The sequence below is a fragment of the Pectinophora gossypiella genome, chromosome 9 (assembly GCF_024362695.1).
Source record: "Pectinophora gossypiella chromosome 9, ilPecGoss1.1, whole genome shotgun sequence".
Classification (NCBI taxonomy): domain Eukaryota; kingdom Metazoa; phylum Arthropoda; class Insecta; order Lepidoptera; family Gelechiidae; genus Pectinophora; species Pectinophora gossypiella.
Window position 1 is genome coordinate 640,813 of NC_065412.1, and position 11,516 is coordinate 652,328.

Here is an 11,516-nt window from a genome sequence, read left to right on the forward strand (position 1 = left end):
CTTATTGGATCACTTTGTTGTCTGTCTATCTGTCTGTCAAGATCTTTTTCTCAGGAACGCGTGGAGATATCAAGTTGAAATTAACTTCTAAAACTTCTTCTGTCTACGGTCTCTTGAAAAGAACTGTAAAAAACTTACCTAACTTATATTTTTTTTCTGACTTGGTCAATGAAACAAACATGATGGCAAATATAGGAATGATCCAAGTAAACTTCATGATCGCAACTCGAGGAATGCATCTTCCCAAATTAATTCTTATTTATATCAAGAAAGCTATTGTAAATGGCTAATAACATTTATACCGTAAATAATGAGAGTTTAATGAAGAGTTTTCCAGTAGGTATATTAATTTTAGTTCTTTTCAATAATAAGAGATGGCGTTCAAATCAGTTTTGGAAGTTTATTCAAGAAAATAAATGTAAACGAAATGAAACAGTTCAATTACTTGCATTCGCTATAATTTTCTATAATATGTGTTATATATTAATAATAAGAAATAGATTCCTGAGACCTGTATTGGGCTGGTATTCCCTTCGCGGGTTAGAAGGTCAGACAGGCAGTCGCTTCTGTTAAAAACCGGACCTGTCAAATCTTCAGGTTAGGTAAGCGGGCCATGTGAATAGCGGGATAATGCTAGAATATAATCATGAATATATATATAATAGTGGTTGTCTGGAAGAAATTGCTCTGGAGCAATAAGGCCGCCCAAATTGTACTGTATTCATGTGTTATGTCTGACTGTTGAAATTTTGTTCTGTGCAATGAAGTATATTTGATTTGAATAAGAATAAAGATAGTACTTAGAAATAATTTAGGACTTTAAAATTATTTTTTTATTAGTTTTGTTATTATATCCTCTTGCGACCGAGATTTTAAATACAATGGGGTTTGGATTTTAAAAGGACATTCGGCCCTACAACTATATTTTCGAATAACTTCCCTTGAATATGGGAAAATTAAATATCACGCCATACAAAGTTTTCCTATAGTGATGTGAACGCCATCTCTGTATAACGATGGAACTAACAGAAAACTGCACTCTTGAATCACAACATCATAAGCATCTTATAATTGAAAAATATGTCGGTGTACCGAGCGAATAATTTTTACAAATTGAGTTTCATGTAATCGTCAACTACAAATAATTGCTGAACAAACTGAAAGTTATTGATAAAAATAACGGCCATTAAACAAGCCAAATAATTATGGAAAAAACAAATACCTAATCTAAAAAGGTAACTTTAAGTACATAATCTTAATTTGTAATTATCCCGATTTATAACTCTCGAGGTCTAAAGTTACACCGCGCATTAAAATATTTGTTAAAGTTTTTCTGTATTCAAATTCAATTGCTTACAGTGTGCTTGCTGGCGAGGAATGGGTGTACTATACACCTCTGCCTACCCCTTCGGGGATAGAGGTGTGATGCTATGTTATGTTGCCACCGAAAACCTATTTAAATCTTTTAAAATGTTGTTTATGGCCACCTGGTATGAGTTTTATGTGGCCGCAATCTAACCCGATGAAGTTAGTTTGCGGCCAGGGTGAACCAGTCTTGGATGATTTTCCTCCATAGCCCCAGTATCCCGGTCCACTAACCGCCAACCCTATAGCCCAGTTCCCTTTGTTCCCATAATCTGCAATAGTCCTACACGAGCCGGGAATTGTCTTTGGGTGCACTCCCATAGTGCATACAGGGATAATCGCCGGTTGGTGTCACACCACATTTGGATTAAATTGTCTCAAGGGGCCTCTACGTGTTGGCTTCGGCTACATCCACACCTTCCTAATAATTATTATTATTAGTTATCATTCTCAATTTCTAGGTAAAGACGGCAAAACTGTGATATCCCAGAAGCAGCAACTGAGAGTGATGCGTAACTTTAGAGAGGGTACCAGCAACGTGCTGGTGGCCACCTGCGTGGCGGAGGAGGGACTGGACGTGGGCTCTGTCGACCTCATCATATGCTTCGACATCTCCACGCGCTCGCCCATCAGACTTGTACAAAGGTCAGTCAATGTGTATACAGGGTGTTAGTGACATCAAGTGGGTATGGGTGTGAGTGACACCGCAACAAATACTGAGGGGGATGATTCAAACCATGATTATGGGTTGATATCAAGTGGAATTTACCGTCGCAAAATTATGGAACTGAAAATAACTGATAAAACACCAAAATTCTCATGTATTTTCCGACAGGAAATTCCACTTTATATCAACTCAGAATCATGGTCTGAATCATCCCCCTCAGTATTTGTTACGATGTCACTAACACCTACTTGTATAGCTACATCGTAGCGATTATTGAGAGGGATGATTCGGCTCATTATTCTGAGCTAATAGAGGTATAACGTGCAATTTTCCATAGCAAACGTATAGAATTAAAAATAATGAAAAATAAACATGAATTTTTCGACGGACTTGATGTTAACTCAGAATCATGGTCTGAATCATTCCTCTTAGTACTCGTTACGATGTCACTAACACCCTGGATGTTTTATCTACTACGATCCAAATACACAACTTTCGATATTTTTTGAAGAGATATAAAAGTACCTATGTGAGATCGGGGGTCTAAACAGCCACGAAAAAATTTAGATGAATTGCTGCAATTTGTCCTGTTTAATCCCTCAGAAGTCCACGCGGGCGAAAAGCTAGTGGCCTATAAGATTTTCTCATCATCAGATGCGGCCGAACGGGCAGGGAGCGTGGCGGGCAGGTGCATATCCTGGTGACTGAAGGTCGGGAACATCAGGTACTATGCTCTGTTCGGTACCCCGCTAGCCACAAGTTGGTAGTGTGACTAGGGATCGACGATCCAACGGTGTTATGTTGGAAGTTGTATATATGCGTCTTGCTGTGTAAACTACGATATCGCGTTTCACGACTGCTGTTTATTTAATGTGGCGCCATCTGTTGCATGTGGGCGGAACTAGCTGGCCAACTAGTTGGGTCCGCCACAGTGTATTGGTACTGTACCGGTATGGTCAACAATTTCCCTCATTCAGCGCTTATCGCTATCGTCCCACTAGGGTCGATTTCGTTCAAATATACTTTTCTCAGACGACGCCCTGATCAGAGGTTCGCGTCCAACTGGGCACCGTCAGGCTTGACTTAAATTTTGTACCGGGTCACACCCCGGACACTTCATACAAACAACCTCGTTTTACACAGACACCTGACATTGACGTTATCGTACACGCGCATCAGTGTGTGACGCCTGACACCATACGATTCTAGTCAAATTCTAGTCTAAACTATGTTCGAGGGGGGATAAGCTCAACCTAGCTCAGACGCTGGTGGGGAGCGGAGAGTTGCCATTCTATACGTAGTATTTTTCCTTACTCTATGACCGGGTGAGAGCCCTCACGCTCCCCATTTGTCCGGCAATGTAGTTAATGCTATATTCGACAAATCTACAATAAATCACGTCAAAAACTAATGCGCCCTCTACAGTCCCTTAGAGTTATAATACGAGTTATGTATATGTACCCCAGACCCTGCTAGACTGCATGCGGCAACGCGACGGTCTCAACAAACAGATCCGCAGCTCAGTGGAGGTGCAGGCCAGCCTGTATCGCCACAACCCGCGCATGCTGCCGCGCCCGCACGCCCCGCGCTGCACACATATGCACATCACGGCTCTTAAACAACCCAGTGAGAGGGGGAAACCGCCAGCCAGTGATAGAGGGAACAAGGTGAGCATTTAGGTACACACGCACGCTCGTACGCACGCACGCACTCACACACGCACGCACGCACGCACGCACGCACGCACACACACACACACACGCACACACACACACACGCACACACACACACGCACACACACACACACGCACACACACACACACGCACACACACACACACACACACACACACACACACACACACACACACACATACATTGGTAAACATCGTCAGTTAGTTCGGTTACCGTATTCGCGGTTTCCTCTATCCGGGTCGTAGCTGAAAATCAGCGATTTGCTCGAAAGGTCAAATACTTGCGCTGAGCTATGACCATTTTGCGCTGCTGCAGCACACATACATACCTGGCGTGTGTCAAACATTTTGTATGTGGTGTGTATTGTTGTTGTTTTGTATTGTATGTATGTGTGACTGTAGACCATATAAATAATTTATGTATCTATCCATCTATACACAGATACATACGCAAACACACACACACAGTCGGACTTAGTAGGATAACCCCCCCCCCCCTCCTTTCCCCTCGATCCCCTCTTTCAGAAAATTAAAGAATATCGTTGTATTTTCAGGGCCAAAAAGACCTAAGAACCATGCTCCTAGGACGGGCCTCGTCCAGCGGTTCCAACTCGTCAAATAACATGGATATAAACCTGATATCTGAGCTGGAATTCAATGAGATATTCCCTCAAGGTTACTTTGATAGTAAACTCTTTGAAAATGGCAAGGAATTTTGGGCTATGAATAAAGGTGATTGAGTTTTTTTTATCTATACCTTTTGTTTTATAAGTTAAAGCATGTTTGGTGTGTCCATACATTTTAGATTTAGTATCAATGACCAATGGGTTGGAAGATCAGACAGGTAGTTGCTTATGTAAGAAACCGGCCCTGTAAAATCAAAAGAAGTTTCAAAACCTGGTTTAATGTATTTCATTATTTGATACAATGTAAGAGTGCCAATGACAGAACTGCATAAGAGGTTTAACAGGCTGACTGAAATAATTATCACATAGATTTATCATAACATAACATAACATAAATAGCCTATATACGTCCCACTGCTGGGCACAGGCCTCCTCTCAATCAACCGGAGAGGGTATGGAGCATACTCCACCACGCTGCTCCACTGCGGGTTGGTGGAGGTGTTTTTTTTACGGCTAATAGCCGGGACCAACGGCTTAACGTGCCCTCCGAAGCACGGAATCAACTTACTTTTTCGGACAATCAGGTGATTCAAGCCTGAAAAGTCCTTACCAAACAAAGGACAGTCTCACAAAGTGATTTCGACAATGTCCCCATCGGGAATCGAACCCGGACCTCCAGATCGTGAGCCTAACGCTCTTACCACTAGACCACGGAGGCTGTTGTTGTGTAGATTTATCATGTTAAAATAATAATAACAATACCAGCTTATTATAATAGAATATCTCCTCCAGCGCGCGACACTGAGGCAGAGTGCCCAAAACGCTAATATATTACTAAGTACATAAATTAAATTAATCTTTTTAGGGTTATGTATACATTTTGACAACAAAATACCAGATAATATTTTGAATATGTCATATAAAAAAATTTAGAGCTCATGGGAAGCTTACTCTAGTTATTAAATAACTTGTAATGTATACCCACATTGATTTGTTGTGTTGAAAAGAGGTGTCGCCGTTTCAGTTTCTTGTCATTTCTCCTCAGCCATAACACCTTGCGAAATGACGTAGATTCAAAAATGTTAAATTGTCCTTTAACAAGTTTATCCATGATAATTACGTTAAATAAATGATTCTGATTTAAATTTCAGAAACAATTAAAGCGACAAGTCAAGAAGATAAAGTTGGCATAAATCTAACTACGTGGTTGGAATGGCAGAGGACGCTTCAGAAATCGATAAACATTCACCACTCTAAGGATACCGACATACTGGCGTCTTTGCTGCAGTACAGCGACGCCAAACGATTTGAACTGCCGCCGTCTACACAACACCCTGGTAAATAGTTCATTTTCATTTTACTTTTATAGACTCTCAGCGCCTCCTCCGGTTGATTAAGGGAGGCCTGTGTGAATAAGTTTTCAGGCGTTTTATTTATTAAAAATCATACTGCAATAATTGCCTATTAAAATGATTGTCGATCTAAAGGAATGACCACTAACGCCTTTATTTACAACTAGAAAAATATTTAAAAATCCGCCCTGACCCAACTCAAAATCATCAGTTAATGATAAGAGACACTTTCAAACATTCATCCATTTAATTTACAGCTTTCAGCTCACAAGATTTTGCGACTCAAAACGTGGTGACATCACCATTAAAACTGATTTCAACGAAAACATTATCCCCTGTTAGACCCCAGTCCCCGGCCAAAGCCAAACAAACTAAAAAGAAACAAAAACTATTAACTAAATCTCCAGGAAAGAAAGATGGCGACATAAGAGCGTTATTTAGCACGGCGACGAAATCCACCAAAAGTTACACTAAATTAATACACGATCTAGGTATCCAAAATGATGGCAGTATACCTACTAGCTTAGTGAATTTACTAGTTGATTTGACTCTGAATATTAACAATAATGTTACCAAAAAATGCTACGTATGTAGCTACATATGTGACTGCAATATTATAAAGAAGAAGACTGAACTCAAATCTTCAAGTTTGATAGTTTTGACGGACCCCAAATTACCAGACATTGATCTCATTGACGATATTGACGTAGAAACCTTATTGAAATGCAAGAAGGATACAAGTCTTCTAGACACACAAAATAATGCCGATAACGTGAGCTACTTAGATGTAGACAATAAAAATCACAGTAAAAATTTCGAATTAGATTTCGATTTTGATTCACCAATCGATTTGAATTCATCTGGTAATAATGACGAAGTTAAAAACGAAGAAAACGCTGATACGAACTTTGACATAGGCAACATTGAAGATATATTCGCTGACAGCAGTCCAGAAGAAGGAATTATAAAAGAAATTGAGAATAAAGAAAAAAACTCAAGTGATCCTAAAGAAGCATTAGGATTCTTCGGACTGGACAGTATAGAAGATATATTTGCTGATTCCGATGATAGTGTTAATAATAACATACCTACAACACCTAGCAAAGAAAAGAATAATAGTATAGAATTATCTCCTGTGCTCAAATTCTCTGGAAAAGATGTACAAAGGACAGAAAACAATCAAGAAAAACCAAACACATTTTCCCCAAAGATAGAAAACCCTCAAAGTCCATCCATTTTGTCTGGAAGAGTGAAAAGTATGCCTACATCTCCCATACTCTGTAGTCAACCGCGTAAATTTAAACTCAGCACGAAGAAAAATAAAATGGAAAGTTCAACACCAACTAGCACTGTGAAAAGATGTTTAATACCCAATACTTCTGTGAATAGTAGTGATAAAGTTTATACTCAAGACAAATCAAATGTAACGCAAACTAGTTTTACAGTCACTCAATTACTAGACATAATTAATAGAACTGATGACAAATCTTTATTTAATACAAATAATAAAACTGAAAACCAAACAAAGATTGAAGACGAAAGAAGCACGTCACCCATACTCTTAACTCAAGCCGATAAAAAGAAAATAAATGCAAGTAATACTTTAAAAAATAAGTCAAATACATCGACAGCTAAGAAAAGTGAAAGTTTGATTGTACTAGACAGTGATAGCGATTCTGAAACAGGTACTCAAGTGTATGATGTTGATGACTTTGAAATTATGCCGTCACAGAATTTTAGAACGCCTGAAAAGGATAAATATGTCAAAAACGAAGAACCGAGTGCAGAATCATCCAAAACCCCAATTTCTAGCAAGAGAAAGTTGTCATTAGAAGATGATACAATAGCAACGTCGCCTTATTTCAACAAACGCAGAAAAGTAGAATTAGATAGCAAGAAGCTGTCTTTACAGCAAAAAGTCCTAGCAGCATTAACATCTAGTAAAATGAACAAAAGTAAATTCAACACTGACAACACTGTAAATTTCGTGTTCTCTCCGAGTAAACTATCACAGAAAGAGAACGAAAATCCTCTTAAAAAATTATGTCCGAAAAAGAATGATATTGACGATGAAAAAGAAGAATATGTAAGGAAAAGCAATCTGGAAATGCTGCAAATGTTTAGGAGGGACAGTAAAATTGTAAGCCCCAAAGCAGCATTTGATTCTTTACTCAACAGTCCAAGATCAACGCAAATAAGTAAAAGAAAATTGTCTTTCGAGGATAGCGATGATGACTTCGTGGACGCAAGAAGCGAACGGAGTAAGAGGCCTGTGAATGGACGTCATAAAAATGGATCCTTTCCAAATCATAAAGTACGAAAGGTTAGTATAGATCTATATAATTTTATTATCCTATTAATCCTCTATTTTAATTTCATTGGATTCTATCATTTTAAGGCATCTTCTTCTTTTTTTTATCTTATTTAGCCTATACGATCCCACTGCTGGGCAAAGGCCTCCCCTTTTAACGCGTATCTAATATTTATCCTAAGCGGTAGGTAGACTAAAAGAATAGTCTAGATTTTTTTACAATCTTGTGTGTTCCAAAACTTTGTTTAAATAAGACTCTTTGCATTTTTTAAATGGAATCAAGACTGTTGATTGCGATTTTCACTAACACAGTTTGCTCGACCTATTCAGTTGGTCTAACAGAAAGCTCGGTGAGGTGTGGGTACTTAGTTTATCTAGCGATGAATGTACCAGCCATGAATGAGCCATGTATGTGTGTGTAGTGATGAATACCCCATTAGGATATAATAGGCTAGTTTCCAACTAGACAAATCAGTTGCTTTTTACTAAACGTCAAAACACGAAATTACTATGGAATTTGTATGAAAAAGTACATTGACGTCATAGAAAATCGTGATAAAATTACGAACTTACTACGTTTTTCTTGACTAAAATTCATAAATAAAATAAATAGAAAAAAGAAAATGTTTTTCGTTAGTTTTAGATCTGTCTTTTTTTAGTAATCAGAATTTCATAATTTATCTTGAACTTTACATAGTACATGACCCAATACTCTGAGCTTACGTTACCATGACTGTTATATAGAAAAATCCTAAATCGGAGTTTTTGGACCTGGAAGCGGACTTATCCGACGACCATTCGGACAGCGGCGATGAGCTGTCGGACGGCAGTGTTGGCAGCATTATTGACTTCATCTGTGACGAGAACGTGACGCATCATGAGGACATGCAGGCCCATTACATGAGATCCGTCAAGTGAGTTCCTGAATTTGTGGGTTGATTAAAAAGGCCACATTGAAGCAATTCATCCATCGCTTGTATATTTTCCATTGGTAATGAAAAATCCAATCCAAATAACAGCCTCCGTGGTCTAGTGGTTAGAGTGTTAGGCTCACGATCTGGATGTCCGGGTTCGATTCCCGATGGGGACATTGTCGAAATCACTTTGTGAGACTGTCCTTTGTTTGGTAAAGACTTTTCAGGTTTGAATCACCTGATTGTCCAAAAAAGTAAGATGATTCCGTGTTTCGGAGGACACGTTAAGCCGTTGGTCCCGGCTATTAGCCGTAGAAACACCTCCACCTACCCGCATTGGAGCAGCGTGGTGGAGTATGCTCCATACCCTCCGGTTGATTGAGGGGAGGCCTGTGCCCAGCAGTGGGACGTATATAGGCTGTTTATGTTATGTATGTAATGAAAAATCCATATTACTTTCAGGAGTCCAGTAAAAGGAGTTTTCAAAATACCACAGCTACCAAAGAGGTTTGAAAATACAGGAGTATTTTCGCAATTTGTCGAAGAGGACGCTTACGAGATGGTAAGTTTCAGTACCTGTATCATACTCTTTATCATTATGATCTTCTATCGTGTAGGTTGTGAGGTGGATTACCATACTCAGCAACCCTGGCTCATGACTACGTACTTACATCAGTAAGTAGCAACCGGGACCAACGGCTTTGCCTTCCAAAGCACGGAACATCTTACTACAAGCAATCGGGTGATCAGCCTGTAATGTCTTAACCAGTGGAGATTACGAAGCGATTGTTGTGATGTGTCCCCACGGGACCTTCGTGAGTCCAAAACTCAACCACTTAGGCCGTTACCATAACGAATACTGAGGGGGATTATTCAGACTATGATTCTGAGTTCAATTCATGAGATTTTTTACATTATTTTCAATTCTATACTTTTGCGATGGAAAACTCCACTTGATATTAACTCAGTTCATACAGGAATCGACCCGGGAGGTCTGGTGTAGTGGTCAAAATACCAGTCGCAGAGATCATCACGACTTATCTACCCGTAGCAATTCGATATTTGCGTCTGTAATTTTTCTGTAGCTAACTTTCAATGTTTTAACCACATTCATATTTCAGGATAGTTTTTGCGTAGATTCCCACATCGGTCTTACGCAGGCCAACGATATGTCAGAACTAGAAGTAGCAGAGATGATCCTAGAAGAAAGGAGACATAAGAAGAAGCGGCCGCGATTAGACTCTGTAGAAGAGGATGGCGATAGTCCAATAGTGAGACGGAAGAAAAAGGCCAAGCGGATTCATAGTGATTCGGAGGATAGTAGCTAGAGAATTGAAATGTAAGAGCCAATATCGTTGATGTTTAAGAATATTCGTAGCCCAAATTGCAAAATCAGTCTACAGGATAATCAGGTCTAAAGGCAGAAATTAGTTAAATACAGATGACTGTCGTATTGCAAGATGTTAAGGATCAAATCACATTTGTTGGCGCCTCATCGCACTATTTTTCTGTAACTGAGAACCGTCATTTAATAGAGCGAGAGAGCAACCGCACGCGGCAGAATCGTCGCGGCGATAGCGCGTTATACCAATCTATACTGTGGACAAACAAACTGCGATCGCGCGCGTCATCATTATATGGCTTGCAGGTGTGGTAAGTCGAAACTTCCTGCACTCGACTCGTCCTCAAAATTACAAAACTGCTACTACTACTGTTTTGACTAATGGGGATAAAAACTAGAAGCTGAAATGTAGGCGGCAGCACTGGTCAGTATTCCTAAATGTTGTTAGTTCTCCATACAGTCGAACTAAAATTCGTGATAAATTGCTATAAAATGTGCATAGCTGTAAGTGATCCATAAATAAATAAATAATAAAATGTGGAGCAACGTGGAATGTATTCCGAAAAGACGCCAGTTTTCTTTGCGATCTTTAGGGAATAATTATATAGACTATGATTTTGCAGTTAAACGCTGCACAAAGGGTTAGTGTAAAAATATAATCAAAACAATATGTTTGTCTACTCAAATAGTACGGGGAGCTGTCATAATTTAAAAACACCCAACAGTAGCGACACCAAGGGGGTCAAAATGGTCACATCGAAGCAATTCATCTAAGAAAGCAATGTTGCAAATTTACATTTGCGCATATAAAAGTAAATGCGCAATGCAAACAAATGTCATATAGCAATATTGCTTTTATAGAAGAATTGCTTCGATGTGGCCATTTTAACCCCCCTGGTGGGAGAAATAATGCAGTTTTTATCCTGATTGGTGACTGGTGACAAAGCCAAATATTTATTACAAGCCCTAGGATCTTTGATAAATGGCCAATAAAGTGAATAGTGAGACTTAGTTATAAATCCAGCCGGCCTGGATTGCCAATGAAACTGTGATATAAATTAACTTAAGAAATAATTCGTTATCTAACACTTATAATAAGAAACAAAATTGTTTCTTATTATATTACTTCCATAATGTTTTAAATCCCACGTTAAGCATTGCGTACAATTATTTAATAATTCAAATTGTATGATAAATAACAATATGCTATTTAAAATCATGTTAAATGCAGGTGTAAATAAAAACCA

The 11,516-nt window shown here is 38.9% G+C and overlaps 1 protein-coding gene across 1 annotated transcript in view; it reads left to right on the forward strand.

Annotated features, from left to right (window-relative positions):
- Positions 1-11,514, forward strand: part of LOC126369328 (Fanconi anemia group M protein) — a 33,988-nt gene extending 22,474 nt beyond the window's left edge. The window contains exons 10-18 of the mRNA XM_050013656.1: positions 1,827-2,010; positions 2,687-2,756; positions 3,499-3,699; positions 4,279-4,456; positions 5,502-5,687; positions 5,960-8,025; positions 8,758-8,927; positions 9,390-9,489; positions 10,049-11,514. Of these exons, the coding sequence (XP_049869613.1) occupies positions 1,827-2,010; positions 2,687-2,756; positions 3,499-3,699; positions 4,279-4,456; positions 5,502-5,687; positions 5,960-8,025; positions 8,758-8,927; positions 9,390-9,489; positions 10,049-10,255 (3,362 nt within the window). The 3' untranslated portion in view covers positions 10,256-11,514. The remainder of the gene's footprint in view (positions 1-1,826; positions 2,011-2,686; positions 2,757-3,498; positions 3,700-4,278; positions 4,457-5,501; positions 5,688-5,959; positions 8,026-8,757; positions 8,928-9,389; positions 9,490-10,048) is intronic.
- The last annotated feature ends 2 nt before the right edge of the window (positions 11,515-11,516 follow it).